General features: G+C 43.1%; 1 protein-coding gene across 3 annotated transcripts in view; it reads right to left on the bottom strand.

The window, feature by feature from the left end:
* LOC139478270 (DNA mismatch repair protein Msh6-like) overlaps nt 1-21,665 on the bottom strand; it is a 110,382-nt gene that overhangs the window by 79,701 nt on the left and 9,016 nt on the right. For all 3 annotated transcript variants that reach the window (XM_071260687.1, XM_071260694.1, XM_071260700.1), the window contains exons 5-7: nt 11,077-11,182; nt 9,880-9,998; nt 956-1,129 (exon numbers count right to left, since the gene is read on the bottom strand). In XM_071260687.1, the coding sequence (XP_071116788.1) occupies nt 956-1,129; nt 9,880-9,998; nt 11,077-11,182 (399 nt within the window). The remainder of the gene's footprint in view (nt 1-955; nt 1,130-9,879; nt 9,999-11,076; nt 11,183-21,665) is intronic.

Here is a 21,665-nt window from a genome sequence, read left to right as displayed (position 1 = left end):
ATATGATGTCATCACAAGAAGGACAACACATGCATGCCAAAGTCCAGCTTCCTCAGACTGGCAACTTCAGAGATGTTTACAGTTCCAAACACCTTTTTGAAGCGAAATGGTTGAGCAGTGACCATAAACATGTTGTAACTACAGCTGCTGCAGGAGCTATGTTGAAAATAAGATTCAAACCTCTTGCACAAAATCAATGGTGGAAACAAGAATGTGAAGTTGCAGCTTCATTGGTTCAGTGGTTTCTGAGGAGATGTTTTCAGTGCAGGGAAAAGAATTTTGAAAGAATCTAGGAGCATGGTCAAAGTGAAAAGGTCAAATCAAGGTCAAAATATCTCAAAACACAGAACATATGTTGTGCCTCACTACTAACTACACATGTATAACATTTCATGAAATTCTGATTACAGGCCATATGTAATATTAAAGTAGGGCTGCCATGGCATCTGATAATTTGATTTGAACATCCTGAATTTAAATTTCGGTGTCATCATTGACAGGAACATATGTGAAGTTCAGCTTCACTGGCTTCAAGGGGATACTGAGGAGCAGATGTTGACGATGGATGAATCATAATTTGTTGCATTTCCAATATTGTTACACAAAGCAACATTTGTTTTCCAATCAAGATGTCTTGAGCATGTTGAGCGAACTGGGAAATACACAAGGTGCCTTGGGCCCTTTAGGTCTAAGGTTTTTTCTTCTTTGTAAATCAAATGTGACCTGACAGCCATATTGAAATTCCAATTTTGAACCTTCAACCTCGTTATTGCAAAAAACATTCACACCAGACTTCCACTGAATCCATCAAGACATGTCATAGAAATTAAAAATGTAAAAAGCTTTTGCCTGTAGCAGATGTATGAAGGATGACATAAGCGTAAGGCCATGTGTATTTATAAGCAAACCGAATTTCAGCTTTATCTTAATGGATGGTATGATAACAGCAACCTACTTGCTCTGGTGCATTGAAAGAGGCAAGTTTGGACTTGGTTTTATCGGACACTGCAGGCTTGAAGCTGTGCCGTCTCTCTGCCGACAACATGGAGCCTGCAAACCTGTCAGCTATACTAGGCTGACTGGAGGACTTGGGTTTAGGAGTGGAGCTTGGTCGCTTCCTCTTTCTATCCTGAAACAGCATCACATCAACTGTGTCCATCAGATTCACCTGGCCATCAACAGGTGGTATGAAATACAAAAACAAGGATGAATATTTGGTCATGAAGGTAATAATGCAAAAAGGTAAAGAAAAAATGCACTAATGTTCATGCCTCCATTTTCAGCATGATTGGCTTGGAAGTCACCAAGTCACAGAGTTTGAAGGCAAAAGTTCTGCCAAATCTAGAAATTCATAATAAATCATAACACTTGCTTTTCAGCATGCTGATCCTGGGAGAGATAGTAGATCCAGTGCATATGGAACCAAAAGAAAGCTGTCAATACATAATCAGAAGGATCAGACCACAATGTCAGCTTCATAAACCCAGCGACCTGATCACCCGACATATCCAGCACCCTCATTCTCAATCTAGAGCGTACAGGCTGGTGTAACTGTGATGCGGGGATGGTTGGGTGGGCATATAGCGTGTGAGATAGGATAAGTGTATAAATATACAATTTATTAGAAAATTTACAAATTTTTAAACTTATCCTATCTCACACTATGCATTGATCCCACGGCTGGATGGTGGGGCGCAGATACCCTAGCCTGTAAGGACCTCAGCCGTGAGACGTACATGAGGAAGCTGGAACAAATCAGGAAAATTCAAAGGATTTTACAGGGATTAGTGATAACTCGTGTAAGGGTTGCTTCAAAAATTAAACCCTCTTTGTGCTACGATGAGATATACATCATGATATCGGGGAATCATGTGTTCCAAGGTTTCACACAGGACGCCGTTCCAAGAACGACAGCGTAACCATGAGCCAGGCAACACCTTTTCGGTCACGATTTAAACCTCACCCTGTATAGGAGGAAGTGTTTCGTTTTAAACACCCTGTCCCCAGCGTAGGTTCTACAAGACAGACCTCAAATATACGCTCCCAAGGACGTAAGGCAGACCAGCTTGGCATCTCTTTTTTCGATTCAGCAACCTATCGAACTCACGTAGAGATTGAATGAGGTAAGAACGAGAAGAGGAAACAATTGACGATAACCGTTTATCACACCGGTCTTCAATCAACTACTGAGACATGACAAGCACAAAGACAGAGGTGAGCAGGTAGAAGATCGGGACACCATTTAAACTTATGGCCGCACCAGATGGTGACTTCTATAGACATAGACCGAAGTCCCAACAGACAAGCATATATATACTCCTATTGGGAGCTTGCCTGGGAAACCCAATTAAGATAAGCAATTAATATTGCAGTATATACCGTATATCGCTGTGTATAAGGCGAGTTTTTCGTACCTAAAATGAGGGGGTTAAGAAGGGGGGTCGTCTTATACACGGAATAAAAAATCTCACTTTTTTTTCACTGGCGATGTCAACCGGCGTCCGATAGCCAGCCCAGCATTTGACGATAAAACTTCGCATTTCGTCCTAAATAACTGTTCCAATAACTATTTCCATACATAAACATGATTTGTATCTCTTTTCCTTGAATAAAGTTTAATAATTTCTGCAAATAAAGTTAAAATGACCCTCGCCTTGATGCAGATTGTCAAACCAACTGACACGGTAAAACAATGAACATCCGTGAGTAGAGAGCCGGAAGTACTGGTAAGCATTTGCATATTGCACATGTGACCTAACATGTGATAACCGGTGAAGCTGAAATCAATTCCCGCTGTTTTTACAGTTGTATTAACAACTGTTGGAGACAGTGTGTATAAGTGATTGTGGAATAGACACGCTGAATGTGAAGCAAACATAAGCCTAGTTAGCTACAACATAGTTAATTGGCGATTAAATTACTCACCATTGTCTCTTACAGTCCATTTGACTCCAGAAGGGATGAAGTTCATTATGAAACTATCATGTAATTTTGTATAGAAATGTGTACATGACACGTAGGGGGGACAAACCGTGGAAGGCACAGCGCAAGCACGCATGCACTGCACGTTCTGTGGTAGGGGAAATGACAGATCGTTAGAGGGGCCATCTCATGATAATTTCAGTCGCAATCTGACTCACTCATGCCATAGATCTCGTCGTCGGAACTGCTGGTGCCTGAACCGACTGCCACTAATATAGGTTGGACTGTTGATGGCCGTCTCGTGACCAATAACGTGGCTCTATCTCGTCAACGACTGTGGCCACACAACGCCTCCATGTTTCTACTGTTACGACGAGTTGTTCAACGTCTCGTAATTTGAATGTTGTGTTCGATCGTCCAACGTCACCCTTGACGATGCCCCATACCAACTCGATTGGATTCAGGTCGCAGTGATAAGGTGGCAGTCGTAAGACAAGCGTGACCCTGACCCTTGATGTAACTGTCAACTTTATACACGGGGTCAAGTTTCATAGTTTTGATGATTTCATAGAGCTGTGGTTTTGTCGCTCGAGAAGGAAAGGTAATGTTCCTCCTTTGCAGCCAAGTAACCATGTCTCCTTTACGGTTATTAGAGGTTGGAGTCTTGCTTTCTGGATCCTGCACACTATGATACGGTGCTTTGTCCATGACAATGAGAGACTTGGTAGGCAAAGCAGGGACTAATTTATCTTTCACCCACTCCAGAAATATATTGCCGTTCATTTCTGTGTGGTAGTCCCTGTTGTCTTTGGCCTTGGTTCTAAAGACGAGGTCACAGTCTGGGAGAAAACCCTGACTAGCAGAACCAGCATGGAGAACTATGAGTCTTTCACCCTTTCCCATTGGTAACTTTCTACCAGACTCCTTACAGTCACCACTGGGTACCCACTGACTGCTGGCTGTGTGTGACGCATTTACCCATGTCTCATCTAAGAAGACGGGCTCATATCCTTCTTCACGTTTCTGCTTGATGGTACCAAGGTAATGATTTCGGAGACGAACAATGTCAGACCGTTCACACAACACAGCCCTATTTTCTCCAGTTATCTTTTTGTTTTTGTAACCAAATGTATGCAACAGCTGCCATAGTTTGTACTTTGTAACACGTAAATCATGGTCAGTTTCAAGGTGTTTCTTCAAAATTCTTAGGGACAGGTACTTATTTTCTGAGTGCAATTTAACAATTGCACGTCTGACTTGATCCCTCTGAAAACTGTCTAATTTATCAACCTTGCGTGGTTTTGACATGTTCCCTACCTCCTTGGCCTGACTACAGTAAAGTACGGTTATAACGAACTCAAGGGGACTACTAATTTTAGTTCGTTATAACTGTAGTTCGTTATAAACATACATACAGCATATCTACAGCAAATAGTCGGGACCAAAAAAGTAAGTTTGTTATATCCGTCAGTTTCCTTATAAGCGTGTTCATTATAACCGTAGTTTACTGTATTTGTATCTTGTCGACTAACAACATTTTTAAGTTTCTGAGGGGACATACCAAGAGCTTTTCAAGCTCGTTTCAAGAATTTATTAATTGCATAAAAAGGCTTTGCTCTTTCTGCTTCACTTCTAAAGAAATCATACACATTCAACATTAACTGTTTAACATCTGCTGAGTAGGGCATCTTGTCATTGAATGAACACAGTCACTGGGTAGCACGTGCAGACCGTGCTTGCGCTGTTCCTTCCATGGTTTGTCCCCCTACGTGTCATGTACACATTTCTATACAAAATTACATGATAGTTTCTTAAAGAACTTCATCCGTCATCGGTCTTAAAATATTGATGTTTCATACACTTTTCTGGATTTCGAGTTATTTGCAATTGATCGTTCTCATTTGGAGTCAAACGGACTGTATATGTTATTACTTCATAAATGAATTTTATTTAACGGGCACCAATTTGGTGTCGTACCGTGTACAAAATGGCAACATGTGCTGGAGTTACACACGCGACCAATCATCGTAGAAAAAACAAAGCAAGATAAACATATTTTTATTGCATATATAAGGTTTGTGTGCGCCCTTGTGATGTGCTTCATTCCAGGTCGCCTTATACATGGTGTATAGGATTTTGGGTTGATTTTGAAGGCATGTACAGCGATATACGGTAAAGGAAATCAGCCTTAGGACTTGTAGTCCACTGGGCGACTGAGATTCCGAAAGGAGTAGGAGGCAAGACCATATCAGAACACCATAACATCCCTCCATGATGGCTGAGAGTGTGCAATACTATGAAACGCCAAGGTGGAAGTCACTGCCCTCGTCTCGTGAGGATTGGAAGCAGCTGGGGTGGTAGTCCCTCAAAGGTGTAGACCCTGAGGATGATAGAACACAGCCAGTGGAGGTATCAAGGCTGGTAGGAGAAACGCATACGCGTTTAGGTCCTCCAATGATATTGTCAGAGCATCGATTGAACAGGCTAGTGGGCCCGGTGCTGGTGGCACAATGTTATCTGATGCAAATAGGATTATTAGTAGACAATCTTATCTTTTATTGCCAGTTGGAATGCTTCGGCCGTAGCTTCCATTCTGTTGGCGATAGTCTGGCTGGTCTGAACAAGGTGTCTGCTAATCCACTTTCCGCTCCCAGTATATGTCTTGCCTTTATCGCTAAGTTGAGCTTGTCTACCAAAAGTGAAAGTCAACTGTAGGAGGGTCTCTGATTTCATAGTGTCTTAAAGGGGTATAGTGTATGCCACCGTAGATATGAGTGTCCCGATGATCAGACATTGGTTTCTTGTCTGTGGGGTCCAAAGAATATTGCCCGGATTACAGCCTCGGATTACAGCCTCGTATTCCAGATAATTGATGTGGTAGAGCTATCTGTTGAAGCTGTTGAAGTGAGCTCCCCGACCTTGAAGTGAGGCTTCCATGAACACGTGAATGTTCCGGCTTGTGTAAACAAGTTCCTGTGTACACAATCGAATCCACTGTTCATCACAAGAGGTGTTCCTCAATGTGTTCTGGTACTAGGATGCTAGTGTGGCTGATTAGACTTGATTCCAAGGAATGGAGATCCTGGAATGGTTGTAAGTCGGATTTCTGATTATTTATTAACCAACGTAGTTGAGTTAATAACTTCCGGGTAAAAAAAATGTAGTCTGAGTAATTGTTGATATCCGGGCTTGAATCCCTTCGTCCAGGTAAAATTGTATTACGGTATCCTGTGTGACGAACAGCAACTGGTTTAGTCACTCGTGTACACAGTCATGGGTGAAAGCAATTCCAAAGGGTAGTGTACCGCCAGTGACAAGAAGGGTGGTTTCCTTCCAGTTGTGTTAATCCAAGCTGTCTTCTGTTGACTGGTGGTAGAATAGGTCTTCAGCAATCCATGCGTGTCTCAAAAGGCGACTATGTTTGTCCTAAAAGGCGACCAACGGGATCGGGTGCTCACGACATCAACAACTGGACTGCCCAGTCCAGACTCGATTATTTCCAGACTGCTGTCATTTAGCTGGAATATTCCTGAGTGTGGCGTAAAACAAAAAAACAAGCAACAGGTGATGGTCGCCCGAAATTTGTGTTCAAAAGCGGTGGTAAAATCTTGACAGCCGTGTGTGATCTAGTAGAAAAACGAGGCTGAAGATGTAGTTTACCGGTTGGTTGATTGTACGAAGCAGGGTAATCGGAACCACGTGGAAGAGCGGTTGTAGCAGAAACCGTGCCTTGAATGGACGTGGAGAACATTAGGATCATATACCGAAATAAAATGTCGATATTCACCAACTCTCGTCTTGAATAAGTGAGGGATGACTTGTCCTGCCAGGTTGACCGGTGACGTGTAGAACGGCTGAAGAGACGATGGATTCCATCGTCTAAGCACAGGAAAAAGTGCTGTGCATTCCAGTATCGATGCGACGACAAAAGGCGTTGTGAAGATGAGACAGATTGTACGTATAGTCATTGGCAACTACTGTAAATGCTTCGCACGGCTCGCATGAGATCAGCCTGTACCAAAGTCAGCATGGTAGTCTTCTTTACAAACAGCAATCTTGGCATGATGTGTAATTCACCCTTGCGCAGAAAAATGAAATACAGCAGTCTTTTTGATAACGTGGTCAAAGCTCCCAACAAACGAGCGGTGTCACGAGTAACGAAAAACACCGGTGTATAGGCAGTCAGTTCCTTGTAGAATATGGGACGAACCGATGTAGTATTTAGGTGAGCCTCTTATGATGCTTGAGACCATCTTCAGACATCGAACATCTGCCATTTGTATCGATGAAAGACCGACAAACTCGTCTGTAAGAATGGTATAGGTCGACCATGGATAAGGCGTGCCAACTATTATTGAATATCAGGCTGAATTCGAGGGCGTCAATGATAAAGGTCGGCTGCGGGGATATCGAATCCCAGGATGTTGTCGTCTGTCGGACAATTCAAATATTGTTTGACGATTCCAATCTGAATAGAGAGAGCGCGTTGTCTCGAGTGGCATGATCTGTAATGGAATATCAGGCTTAAAGCGACGGCATCAATGATAAAGGTCGGCTGTGATGATATCGAGCCTCAGGATGATGTCGTCTGTCTGACAATTCAAATCTGAATAGGTGGAGGGCGCTGTCATAAGAGTCATAACCTGTAATGGAATATCAGGCTGAAACGAGGGCGTTGATGATAATGATGTTGATTGAGTGACGATTCAATTCCGTCATAACCTTGTAATTGTGATTTCTCATAGGAGAGTATCGTAAGACGATTCATGACTGGTAGGCACGTGGACCAGATCCATTAAGATCCCATATAGAAGAGACGTCAGTATCTCAAGCTTGCCATAAGAGGTCACTATGCCTGTGACTGGTTGGTCAAGTTCGCTGATATGGTTGGTGCAGGTCATCATATCCCAAGACGTAGACGGATGCTCGTGATGACAATCACTGGATTGTCTGATCTAGAGAACGGAATGCAGTGAATGCCATGTCCAAATTCGTGTATAGAAGTCTGATGAGACAGAGGTCTTTTGATTCCATGGAAGAATGACGATCTCATGATTGAGGACGATCCGTCGTTGGTCCGTATATACAACAAGTTATATCTGGGATAACATCTTCTCAGTAAAGTACATGCTCGTATTTTATGGGGTCAAGTCCCGTCCAGGATTCGAACCCACACTGCCAGAGTAAGGGACCTAATCGCCAGCACACAAAGTCAGCGATCTAACCCACTCAGCCAGCGAGGCTTCCTGCAGGTAAAGTTGTACCAGCGGGGGAGTTCTTGATCGGACGATGTGTCGATGTATCGATTTATCCTTGTGTCGACGTATCAATTTAACCATGTGACGACGTATCGATGTATATATCGATTTATCCATGTGTAGATGATTTGTGTAGTATGTCGATCTGTCAATCTGTCGATCCCTCAGTTGTTACGATCCAGTGAAGGATGACGATCCTGTGACTAAAGATCCGTCGTCAGTTGGCTATCACTTCCTAGCCGACAATTGTAGTGTTTTCAGTCAGAAGGGTTGTCGCCATTAGAAAGCCGGAGAGGTGTAGCTGTATCCTCAGAGCGCTGTAGAAGCGATGACCCGAGTAACAAGTTATGTTGCTTCTGAAAATGATGATTAATTCAAAACTAGATGTACCTTTTAGGATATTTGAAATTAATTCAGAAAATGTTTATAAATTAATCTCAGGTAGATTGTAGTATTTTCATTCACATACTGGATATATCGATTGTGAAATTGTTGACCGGTCATGACCAGCACCAAAAACATGTTTTGACAAAAAGTATTCAAATTAACTTTACAAATGAAAAAGCTGACAGTAAAAGAAGCAGTTGGGGGAAGAGGCAGCCTTCACTTGACGGCTTGACTTCCCAAGCTGAGTAAAGGGCCGTAGTCCAACACGATGAACTGGCCATATGAATGTGTGACGACTGTAGAAGCCAGGGAGCGGGCACGTGCACAGGGGCGTGGTCCCAACAGAGGCGGGAATCGCAGCAGTCAAACGAGACGGAAAGTGATCCTCCTCTACGGACAGCGATGTAACCAAGCCCAATTGACTGAAATATTTTGTTAAGCAAGAAAACGAAGGTACAGCCACAGATGATAACACAATCATTTGGGTTTCAAAGTGGAGGAAAAACAACATGCACGAAAACCGTAAACAACGCCTTGAACCCACGAACAGTCGCCTTTATCGAACAATAAGCTAAGTAAGTTGAGATTCAATTCTGGCACGGTGGTACACAGTAGACATCGTTATTAATACCACTCTCTCTTAGTGGTAATGGTAAACTTTAGTAGTGATGTCGTGTATTTAAATTTTATATATATTTTTAAAATAAAAAACACAAAACAAAACAAACAAACAAAAATTCTCTGTTCAAGAATAACGTCCAAACACCATAGCGATAGAATTGAGAATGAGGCTGGTGGATATGTCAGGTGATCAGGTCGCTAGGGTCATGTCGCACTGGATTTTAGTGTGTGAACCATGATCACAGTGGTGATTGGTGATGTAAGGGATGTGTTTGGGTGAGTGGTGTTTTTGAAGCTGGAAACTTTGTTCTAGGACGTTTCCACACCAAGATCGAAGAATAAGAAGAAATGCATAGTGTGAGAAAGGATAAGTTTAAAAATTATCAAAATATGTCACACAACCCCCCCCCCCAAACTATTAAATGTTATCTAACATAACACATCTAATTTATGATACATGCAGAAATGGCAGTGCAATGGGAAAAAAACGACAAATTCAAAAAGACTGCACTGGCTACTGTTCAACTAGAACTCTGTGAGCATATTCCAAAGAAGCCATTGTCTGGATTCTCCATGCAATGTTTCAGTTTCAAAGGCTTTGTAGTTTGGGAGTAAATGGACAGACAACTGTTTCCGTTGTTCATGTAAATTAACATCGACCTGACTGGGCAGATCATGATAAATGTCTCACCTTGACTGGGGACTCAGCATCAGATTCTGTTTCTGGCCCGGACACATTGTCCTCATCTTCACCACTACTGCCGCTGTCATCTTCATCACTGCTGCCGGAGTCCGGTTTAAACTCGTCACCTAAACATGTTGGACACAGCTTAAGAAACTTCAATTATGTGCAGTACAATGATTTCAAAGTAGTCAAAAATGGGCCAGTCTTCTAGCAAGTAACACAGTCAGACATTCCAGGGCTAGTCATCTAGCCGGTGACACAGTCAGATATTCCAGGTCTAGTCATCTAGCCATTAACACAGTCAAATATTCCAGATATGGTCATCTAGCCGGTAACACAGTCAGGCATTCCAGGGCTAGTCATCTAGCAGACAAAACAGTCAGAAATTCCAGGTCTAGTCATCTAGCCATTAACACAGTCAGATATTCTAGGTCTGGTCATCTAGCCATTAACACAGTCAGATATTCCAGGTCTGGTCATCTAGCCATTAACACAGTCAGATATTCCAGGTCTGGTCATCTAGCCATTAACACAGTCAGATATTCCAGGTCTGGTCATTTAGCCAGTAGGACAGACATTCCAGGGCTAGTCATCTAGCCATTAACAGTCAGATATTCCAGGTCTGGACATCTAGCCATTAACACAGTCAGATATTCCAGGTCTAGTCATGTAGCAAGTAATATAAGCATTAAAGGACTAGTCATGACCTAGGAGGTAACACAGTGAGTTTGTGAATGGTGTTTTCAATGTTTACATTGCAGTCAGCATTATATGATTTCCAGTTATCTCAGTTACACCAGCTCCTGATAGCGCAATCAACCATCTCCCCTGTCGGGACAATCAACTATCTCCCCTGTCAGGACAATCAACTATCTCCCCTGTCAGGACAATCAACAATCTCCCCGGTCGGGGCAATCAATGATCTCCCCTGTCAGGGCAATCAATGATCTCCCCTGTCAGGACAATCAATGATCTCCCCTGTCGGGGCAATCAACCATCTCCCCTGTCGGGACAATCAACAATCTCCCCTGTCAGGGCAATCAATGATTTCCCCTGTAGGTGTGATACACATTCAGACAGGTCACACACCACAAACAACAGATTCCCATGTTAGTGGCCTTATACAAGTAATGGATACTGAAGACACCATTCCTTGTAGGTTACAGCCTTCCAATATGTCCTGCCAGCAGCTCGGAGACATACCTGACTCTTCATCCCCACTGGTGGACAACATAATCCGCCTCCTCTTGTGCTTCTGCCTGGACCGGGAAGGATGGCACTTCTTACTGGGCGTTTTTCTTGGACTAGTCTACAACAAGACACAATGTGTATCTGACTGCTTACTAAGCAGTAAGCAATGTGTCAAGACAGTGTTGCAGTATCTCCACATCAACTCATGGCCTTCCTACTGAATCAGCAGAATAGAAACACAGCATATCATCTTGTTCCATGCAACTGACAAATCTTTAACAATTTTAGAAAGAGGGGCCCCAACTGACAGATCTCAGTTCTCCCTATCGCTAAACAAAGATCTGAGGACATTCCATTACTTGTCACGTCAGAACAACCTTTCATCCGACCAATCAAAAAGTTGATTACCAGATCATGAAATGGACAGTTGGAATGTGTTTTCTAATCATGCAACCTCAAAAACGTTAACACGGGGTATTCTGCACGACAATTACGGTAAGTACGACTGATTCCGTCAAAATTATCATCTATCTCTCGTTTCCATGGGATCAACATTTGAATGGAAGAGGCGTTGCACAGTACGTGGGAAGCGCTGCCATACAATCTCAATCATATATTAGACCAGGGTTTCCATCGACTCAGAATTCTTGCGTATATGACTCTCAATTAAGGTAAAAAAATACGTCCAGAAATAAATGACTGCGTCATGACTGACGCAATTTCAAAATATCTATGTTGTTGTTTAACAGCTTTGGAATGAAAATATTACAACTACTCACCTGAACTTAATTTATAATCATTTTCTGAAGACAATATATGCAAACGTCTTAAAATTAACGTCTAGTTTTTTTAATTAATCGTCGTCTTAGAAGTAACATAACTTCGCATTACACAACTGCCACGGGCTAATTTGCATAGCCTCTCACATGACCAGACTTTTCTCTCGTTTTTTTTAAAACGCTAAAATCAGACAGCCGGGGGCTTTACATATTGTTTTGCATAATTCTATAGATATGCTACTAAAACTGTGCGACTGTGAGGTACACGACAAAATATATGTATTCATCAAAGTGAACGTAACTCTCACACTCCGTGTGGCTTCGATGTCAGCACGTGATGTAAACAAAGGAAAACTACGCAAATGGACAAGGTTTTTCACGTTTCGGCATATTTTCTCACTAAAAGTTAACCATGACACGTTTATCTAGATGTGTAGACTCGTAAAAAATGAAACAGAAGAAAATATTATCATTGTTGCGGTGAATCCTGCGGAACCTATGGAACAGGTAAACGGAAGTTGTAAGTATCGGAGGGACACATGTTTTTGCCGAAATTTAGGTAAACATTATTGAATGAAATTTTAAATAAAATTAATAAAATAGATGACAAACATAAGGTCAGATATACAGAGAACACATTTTTATTACCAGATAGTGTAACAACAGGATTAACTTGTGTAATTCAATTTTGATTTGTCATGCTATTTCCGATGACGGATCATGACAGCCTGAAATGAGACTGAAGAAAAGTATGTGCGTATTATACACGAGAGATATTTTTTTCAGGATTTAATTGCCCATAATTAGGGGTGCGTCTTATACACGAGTGTGTATTATACACGAATAAATATGGTATATACGAAATGTAAAGCTTTGGGCATGTTTGTTGTTGCTAATAAACTGTATTCAACCAGGAAATATTACGAGTGTTCACAATTCTTCAGTTCAACTTCACTGTTGATAGATAATACAAGATAACTAGATAAAAGATGTAAATGAGTTAGAGGTATTAAATTATAATCAGACATGAAATGTATTTTAATATCCATCCATGAAATTATGTCTCACAGTTGAAACTGAAGTTATTTATTCATCCTGTAATAGTGTCAATGTAAATTGTTTCATGAGCTGTGAAGTAATTAAAGATTGTGAAAAAATAAAACCAACAAACTTTGTTTTTCATTCATATATCGTTTATTTCTCTGTAGTACAATCAGCTGAGAACATTAATTAGCACTTGTTAACTTAAACTAAAGACATATTATATTTAAAAGATACTTAACTTTAAGTGTAACATTAACAGTGAACACTTTAAATTTCATTAATCATACAATAAAACATTTGACTCTCAAAACAAATATTTTTGACTCCCAAAAATTCATAGGCCAAGTCAAGGTGACTCTCAGATATTGGAGTCTACGGGGAACCCTGTTAGACATTCTGGAATGTTAGTGTGTTCAGTTTTCATAATTTTAATCGAAAACAGTGTCAACATATTATTCAAGCGTAGTCTGAAATGGTAGTCGCCAGGTTGCCACAAGTGCAGTAAAGCTCGAGAAAGCTACTTCCTAATTGGTTTCTTATTTGTCATTTCTGTAGTCAGTCAAAGTTCACGAAAGGTCGCTCTGAGGTGGCCCGTAATGGAAGGTCCTCAGATTTTTTGTTTAGCAGGAAGAACTTAGATCTGATTTTAATGAGATTGTTGTTATGTTAAACTAGTGTGTTAGTAGCATTCAGTTATTTCCATATCATCTCACTTAGTTAGTATTGCAACACGTCAATGTATTATGGGACATAATTGTCTGCTGGCCATGCTGAAAGGCAGTCATGCTACTAGCAACTAATCGACTTCTACCAACTAATCGTCAACTGCTACTGACGAATAGACTGCTACTACCAAATAATCGGCTTCTTCTACCAACTAATCGTCAACTGCTACTGGCGAATAGACTGCTGCTTCCAACTAATTGACTACTTCTACCAACTAATCGTCATCTGCTACTGACGAATAGACTGCTACTACCAACTAATCGACTACTTCTTCCAACTAATCGTCAACTGTTACTGGTGAAAAGACTGCTGTTTCCAACTAATCGACTTCTACTAACTAATCGTCAACTGCTACTAACGAATAGACTGCTGTTACCAACTAATCGTCAACTGCTACTGGCGAATAGACTGCTGCTTCCAACTAATTGACTACTTCTACCAACTAATCGTCATCTGCTACTGACGAATAGACTGCTACTACCAACTAATCGACTACTTCTTCCAACTAATCGTCAACTGTTACTGGTGAAAAGACTGCTGTTACCAACTAATCGACTGCTTCTACCAACTAATCGTCAACTGCTACTGGCGAATAGACTGCTGCTTCCAACTAATCAACTACTTCTACCAACTAATCGTCATCTGCTACTGACGAATAGACTGCTACTACCAACTAATCGACTACTTCTACCAACTAATCGTCAACTGTTACTGGTGAAAAGACTGCTGTTACCAATTAATCGACTTCTACCAACTAATCGTCATCTGCTACTGGTGAATAGACTGCTGTTACCGTCAACTTCTGCTACCGACTTGTCGACTACAAGACAGTTGCTTAGCCTATTATATGTCATGTTATGACCCGATATATACTGAGTGAGCGAGCTGGGCCCACAGCTTGTAACAGCATTCAAGTTGAATCCTGGTGTCTCAGCTTCATGTGAGAGTTGCAGGTCTAAAGAGTTTGCCCACTGTCCATTTAGGAGATAAACCTACCGATAAAGCGCTCGGTTCCAAATTATATTAAAGAGGTATCTATTCTACAGTGGGACTACATCAAATTTCAAAACACGGTATGTTTATCTCCATTCTACCATGATGGCAATAACGCTTTGAAAACGGTGCTCTCTTGCAACGCGTAATAACACAGGTGCACAGGTCCGCGATCTTAAAACATTCCGAAAAGTGGAATTAATTTCGCGAGAGCCCTTGACTCAGCGTGTATTAGAGACCTGTCTGGTATTAGAGACCCAGTGTGTATTAGAGGAAATATAGATATGTTTTACAGTTCATATGGGGGTGATTGATCAGCAGTCATTTTCTGTGAATCGATATGTAGGCTATCTATGTATTCATACGAACGTTTTTTTGTGAAAAGGCTTAATATATTTGAAAGGGGTTTCCGTAGCAAAAAGGAAACCTCTTTTTAACCAATCAGAATCAAGCATTCATGAATGTCATGGTAGAATGCCTATTACCCATCTAGTATAACTTATGTACTGGCTTCTACACTATACTATCAGCGCTAATTACTGTCAAGTGATGGGCTCTATTGTCTATTGCTAATCACCTATCAGAGCACAGTGAATTGTGGTGCATTAGATGACTGGGACACCTCTGCCTCTAGATATATATTCAGGGATGAGAATGGATATTTTCCTTTACAACTGAAACATCTTTGAAATGGAGCATGGTCCAAAATGAGGGTGTGTTTATGGGGGAAGCCATCAGATTTTAACAAACTTGGGGTCACAAAAATTGTGGAATTTTGCGGATCCACGGAAGATTCTCATCCCTGAATACTAGTAAAATCATAGATATTTTTTATATTTGTCTACTTATCCTGCATTACTCCTTAATGCATATTACTGCTTGTTCTTGACAGAGAAAAAGAGCTGTGTGAAGGTCTTTGCTTGAAGAAGTTGTTTCAACTAGCTGAGAGGCCAACCCATCACGCAGCTCTCACGTGACCAAAGTAAGTGACGTCACGGATCATCACATTACTCTGTAGTCCGAAACATTGGATGGTACCGTGGGGAGGTAGATCTGTGATGGGCGGGTCCATTTAGACACAGTAATGCAGGGTAAGTATACAAATATAAAAAATATCTAGGATTTTACCAGATTTTTTACTTATCCTGCATTACTCCTTAATGCATCTTTATCAGACGGAACCGGAGGTGGGCATACCTTCAGATGTGGACTTTCATCTGTTATTTCCAGACTCTGTTACTTAGCCAATCCTAAGCTGTGTGGTCGGCATCGGGTGACCACCCCAAGTGTGGGAAGCTCCCATTCCCTCAGCCCATCCTTGGCTGTGTGGTCGGCATCAGGTGACCACCCCAAGTGTGGGAAGCTCCCATTCCCTCAGCCCATCCTTGGCTGTGTGGTCAGCATCCAGTGACCACCCCAAGTGTGGGAAGCTCCCATTCCCTCAGCCCATCCTTGGCTGTGTGGTCGGCATCCGGTGACCACCCCAAGTGTGGGAAGCTCCCATTCCCTCAGCCCATCCTTGGCTGTGTGGTCAGCATCCGGTGACCACCCCAAGTGTGGGAAGCTCCCATTCCCTCAGCCCATCCTTGGCTGTGTGGTCAGCATCCGGTGACCACTCCATGTATAGGAAACTCAGTTTCCAGCAGCCTGTCTTCGGCTATAGTCGGCCTGGTTGACCCTGACATGGACGGGAAGAGTCAGCTATGCGTTGTGCCCTGGTACTGCGCAGCCTGACAATAGCGCTTGGCTAGGTTGAGACTGGAGCACCGAGCTGTATGCAAATGAGGCATGAGGCATCCTCCAAAGTGACGTCTCGCAGGTAGTGACTGGCGAAGACCGTGTTGGAATGCCAGAAACATCCCTCCATGATGGCGCGTAGAGAACAGTTGCTGTGAAGCGTCATAGTGGAGGCGACCGCCTGGATCTCATGCGGATTGTTGGAGCATGGAGGGTCCAGTCCCGCGGACTCGTAGCCGGATGATGGCTCGTAGCCTGAGGGTGATCTTGTTGCGGCTGAATTCCGCTCAAAAGGTCACAGATACCGGCACAAAGAGGCGGCGGCGGCTACGGCGTTCCTCGGATCATCGGATGTAGCAGCGAAGCGCTCTAACCTGACATAGACGGAGCTCTCGTTTGTCTTCCACGCCCACAATCGATGACAGGGGGGGATGAGGAACGATCTGTCGGGCTGGCCTGGGAGCTGATTCTTTGCGATGAAGTCGCAGCACAGGCCAAGATGCACGGCACCGTGTGCTACCTGCTCAAAGCGAACCCGTGGGGGGCGTGTAGCTCGCTGACCCAGGCCGGGGGCCGGAACTTCGCCTTTTGGTCTTCCAGTCTGAAGGAGCAGAGCAGTGCCTGGAGTTCCGGGATTTTCATCATGCGTCTATCTTTCGGGACTGCAAGAACGGAGTTGAGCGCCACAAGGTAGGTCATGATGGTACTGCCCTTGAGCTTACGCTTGTGTCACAGATGGAGCATAAACTCGGCCAGGAATTGAGGCCATGCAGATTTTGGGTCTTGGTGCTTGCCATTTGTCGTCATAAAGGCTCCTGGTGGTTGGGCGATGTGCCATCGTGATGGCCTTAGCCGCTCTGGCTGAGTAGCCCATGGCGTTCAAAGCTCTCTGTAAATGGACCAGACGTGAAGACGTAACCTGCATGGTCCTGGGTGTGGCTGTCTGCTGTGAGGGTGGATCAGCAGATTTGGCCAATCTGGGAGTGGCAGGGGGTTGCCGTCGGATAGCTCTCTGAGGTCGACGAACCAATCCCTCGCCAGCCACCAGGGAGACAGGCCAGGATAAGCACTTCCAGTTGTTGATGTGCTATAAGCGCTGATCGGTTGACCACAGCCCCGAGGCGACCTGTGACTCCAGGTGTGCGCCCCATCCCTGTAAGGACGCGTCTACGAAGGGCACCTGGAACATCTGAACAGTGTGCAGTTGGAGCCTTCCTCTGTAGGTCAAGTCCTGTGCCGAGGTTAGGAGGCCCAGGAGGACTTGCCATTGGCGCAGAGTGTGTGGTAGGTGGAGAGCTGGTATCAGCATGTGCTCCCACCGGTCTCTGGGTACAGAGATGAGGTCGAGGTCCGTCTGGAAGAGGTCCCTGATGAACTGAAGGCGCTTGGAGGGTGTCAACTCTGACTTCCTGAGGTTGATCTTCCACCCCAGCTGGTATAGGAGCCGAATGGTGAAGTCACTGTGGCGGAGTAGAGTGACAGGGTCCCGATGGTCCAGTAGGCAGTCGTCTATGTAGGCCTCGAACTGGATGTCCCGGCGATGGAGGTATGAGGCTTTTGGCTTGGTAAGCTGTGTGAATAGCCATGGGGCCCGAAGAAATTCCAAATGGGAGGACCGCCCATTGATAATGGACTCCAATGAAGATGAAGCGGAGGAATTTCCGGTCGTCGGGATGTATAGGGACATGTGGGTTGGCATCCTCGATATCCAGGCTGATGGGCACATCCTGTGCCTGGATCCGGGATCGCAGTAGTCTGAGCTTGGTCATCCTGAAATAAGGTATCCAGATAGCATTTGTTGAAGGCGGCGAGGTTGTGTATCATCCTGTGCTTGTCCGAGTCCTTCTTGGGGACCAGAAAGACAGGTGAATAGAAGCCCGGTGTTATGGCTGGGGCGTGTACAACCTCTATGGCTTTCTTGTATAGCAGTGCCGTGACGTTCTGGCCCAGAAGCTGCTGTCGAGTTGGGGGATATGTGTCCACTATGGGTGACGACGTCAGCTTGTACCCGTGTTGGATGATATTGGTGACATATGGGTCCCCCAGGATCCCCCAATTCTGCCAGAAGTGAGTCAGTCTCCCATCTACTGGGGTGTCGACAACTTGGACGGCTGGGAGTAGGAGCCAGCCTGGGACGCCCTAGGAAAGTCTGGTCGAGACACTCTAGCCAGGGCCTTGAGAGCCGTCTCAACATGGGCGAAGGCCGAGACCCGGGTGTGTCTGGGATATTTGTCCATTAAAGAGGTCATCCGAAATGGTCAATCTGGAAGGCGAAACCTCGGAGAGGTCTGACATCGTGCGACGGTGTTTCCTAGCCTGCTGTGTTCGGCGTTTATTACACACACAGAAGTACTGTCTGAAAGCTGTGCGTGAAAGCAGTAAATAGTCTTAACATCGGTGACCTTGGAGGCATTGAGATGTACAATTAAGGCACAGGGGGTGGGAATCCCACCTCGACATATTACGCCGGCACTTTGAGCAGGAGGGCATGATATCTGCAATGGAGCAGTGTAAAATCACAATGCGTCCCCGCCTGATTATTTATGCTATAATTTGTTTATCCCACTATGTGGGTTTATGAAACAAATATTACGACAAATGTAAGACAACATACAACAAAACAAAACAATACTTGCGAGGATACGCCAATCGTGGGGTACCAAGCAAAAGAATATAGAACGCAAACCAGTCCACAAACGGCTGGCTATGCAAAATATTCAAGATGGCTACTTGGAGCAACAAGACACCTGGCCTTATGTTTTCTTTTGAGAAAACGCCAGTAAGTGTCTAATGAAATTATGCACATGTTTATCAAACATAGAATGTACAAAATACAAACCGTATGCACAACACAAAGACAAAACAACATTAATTCTGATAGCAAACGCGTGATGGTTTGAACCAGTTTTATGTTAAAAGATAGAAAAAACAGGTCTTCTCTCATCAAGTGACAAGAGTAATGTGATGATCAGTGACATCACTTCCTTTGGTCACGTGAGAGCTGCGTGATGGTTTGGCCTCTAAGCTAGTTGGAGCAACTTCCTCAAGCAAAGTCCTTCACACAGCACTTTTCTCTGTCAAGAACAAGCAGTAATATGCATTGAGGAGTAATGCCTTAATTATGGGCAATTAAATTCTCAAAAATAAATTTCTCGTGTATGATAGGCACAGACTTTTCATAATTTCAGGCTGTCAGTGTGCTGTAAATCTTGAAATTAATAGCCAAAAATGTGACTCAAAATCAACAGGACTCCCTCCACCCCATCCCCAGTGGAATGATATCCTTACCTTAATCCAATCAAACACCAAATAGCGCCACTTATTAGCACTGTGTAAAGCACTCATGTAATAACAATTAACAGTGATTTCCTAACAACACACAGTTTATATGTTTATTCTGTTGACTGGCATTAAGGAAGTGCAAAGGCAATAAAATAACACTGATTGGAGTGGTCAATGCTGCCTAGTTTGACACGAGTTGGTAGAACTCTTTGACCCCAGCAGTGATAACTCACTGGTTGCCCATTGTGTAATTCCTATTCATTGAATGACATTGTTACATACTTGTTACAACAGCTGCTCAATAAACCGTGTTTGTGTTCATGTTCAACTTGGTATTTCCGCTATCCAAAGTGTGCACTCACATTTTTCGCATCTAATTCACACTCGCATTAATTTCAAGTTTTACAGTATACGATTCATGATCCGTTATCAGAAATTCAATATCAACAAACATGTATTGAATACAAAAGTGAACCCTTTTGTTAAGCTATTTTAGTGTACATAGTATATTTGGACTTATATTTGTAGTCTCCAATATTTATTTTATTCAAAATATCATTTAAAAATGTTTACATTATAATTTCTGAGAAATCAAGGACCCCCAATACTTACAACTTCCATTCACTCCATTTACCACATACCGCAACAGCGCTAACTCATATTTACCAATGCAATTATCAAATATTTTCTTCTCTTTTAACACTTCAACATAAACAACTCAAAATATCTCAAAACGTGAAGAAATATTTGTAAATTTTCTAATAAATTGTATATTTATATACTTATCCTATCTCACACTATCCATTTCCTCTAATTCTTCGATCTAGGTGTGGAAACGTCCTGGAACAAAGTTTCCCGCTTCAAAAACACCACTCACCCAAACACATCCCACACATCACCAATCACCACTGTGATCATGGTTCACTCACCACTAAAATCCTGTGCGACACGACCCCAGCGACCTGATCCCCTGACATATCCAGCACCCTCATTCTCAATCTAGAGCGTACAGGCTGGTGTAACTGTGATGCGGGGATGGTTGGGTGGGCATTTAGCGTGTGAGATAGGATAAGTATATAAATATACAATTTATTAGAAAATTTACAAATTTTTAAACTTATCCTGTCTCACACTATGCATTTATCCCACGGCTGGATGGTGGGGCGCAGATACCCTAGCCTGTAAGGACCTCAGCCGTGAGACGTACATGAGGAAGCTGGAACAAATCAGGAAAATTCAAAGGATTTTACAGGGATTAGTGATAACTCGTGTAAGGGTTGCTTCAAAAATTAAACCCTCTTTGTGCTACGATGAGATATACATCATGATATCGGGGAATCATGTGTTCCAAGGTTTCACACAGGACGCCGTTCCAAGAACGACAGCGTAACCATGAGCCAGGCAACACCTTTTCGGTCACGATTTAAACCTCACCCTGTATAGGAGGAAGTGTTTTGTTTTAAACACCCTGTCCCCAGCGTAGGTTCTACAAGACAGACCTCAAATATACGCACATAGGACGTAAGGCAGACCAGCTTGGCATCTCTTTTTTCGATTCAGCAACCTATCGAACTCACGTAGAGATTGAATAAGGTAAGAACGAGAAGAGGAAACAATTGACGATACCCGTTTATCACACCGGTCTTCAATCAACTACTGAGACATGACAAGCACAAAGACAGAGGTGAGCAGGTAGAAGATCGGGACACCATTTAAACTTATGGCCGCACCAGATGGTGACTTCTATAGACATAGACCGAAGTCCCAACAGACAAGCATATATATACTCCTATTGGGAGCTTGTCTGGGAAACCCGATTAACATTAGCAATTAATGAAAATATTGCAGTATATACAGGAAACCAGACTTGGGACTTGTAGTTCACTTGGCTTCTTTATCTGCGCTGTGTGGCTGCTGTGACCTTGGACGTCAGCGACTGAGATTCCGAAAGGAATAGGAGGCAAAGACCATATCAGAACGCCATAACATCCCTCCATGATGGCCTAGAGACTGCAATACTATGCAACGCCATAGTGGAAG

The sequence above is a fragment of the Haliotis cracherodii genome, unplaced genomic scaffold (genome assembly GCF_022045235.1).
Source record: "Haliotis cracherodii isolate W230 unplaced genomic scaffold, xgHalCrac1.p SCAF_1, whole genome shotgun sequence".
NCBI classification, from domain to species: domain Eukaryota; kingdom Metazoa; phylum Mollusca; class Gastropoda; order Lepetellida; family Haliotidae; genus Haliotis; species Haliotis cracherodii.
The sequence above is the reverse complement of the archived record's forward strand: the minus strand, read 5'-3'. Positions and strand labels throughout refer to the sequence as shown.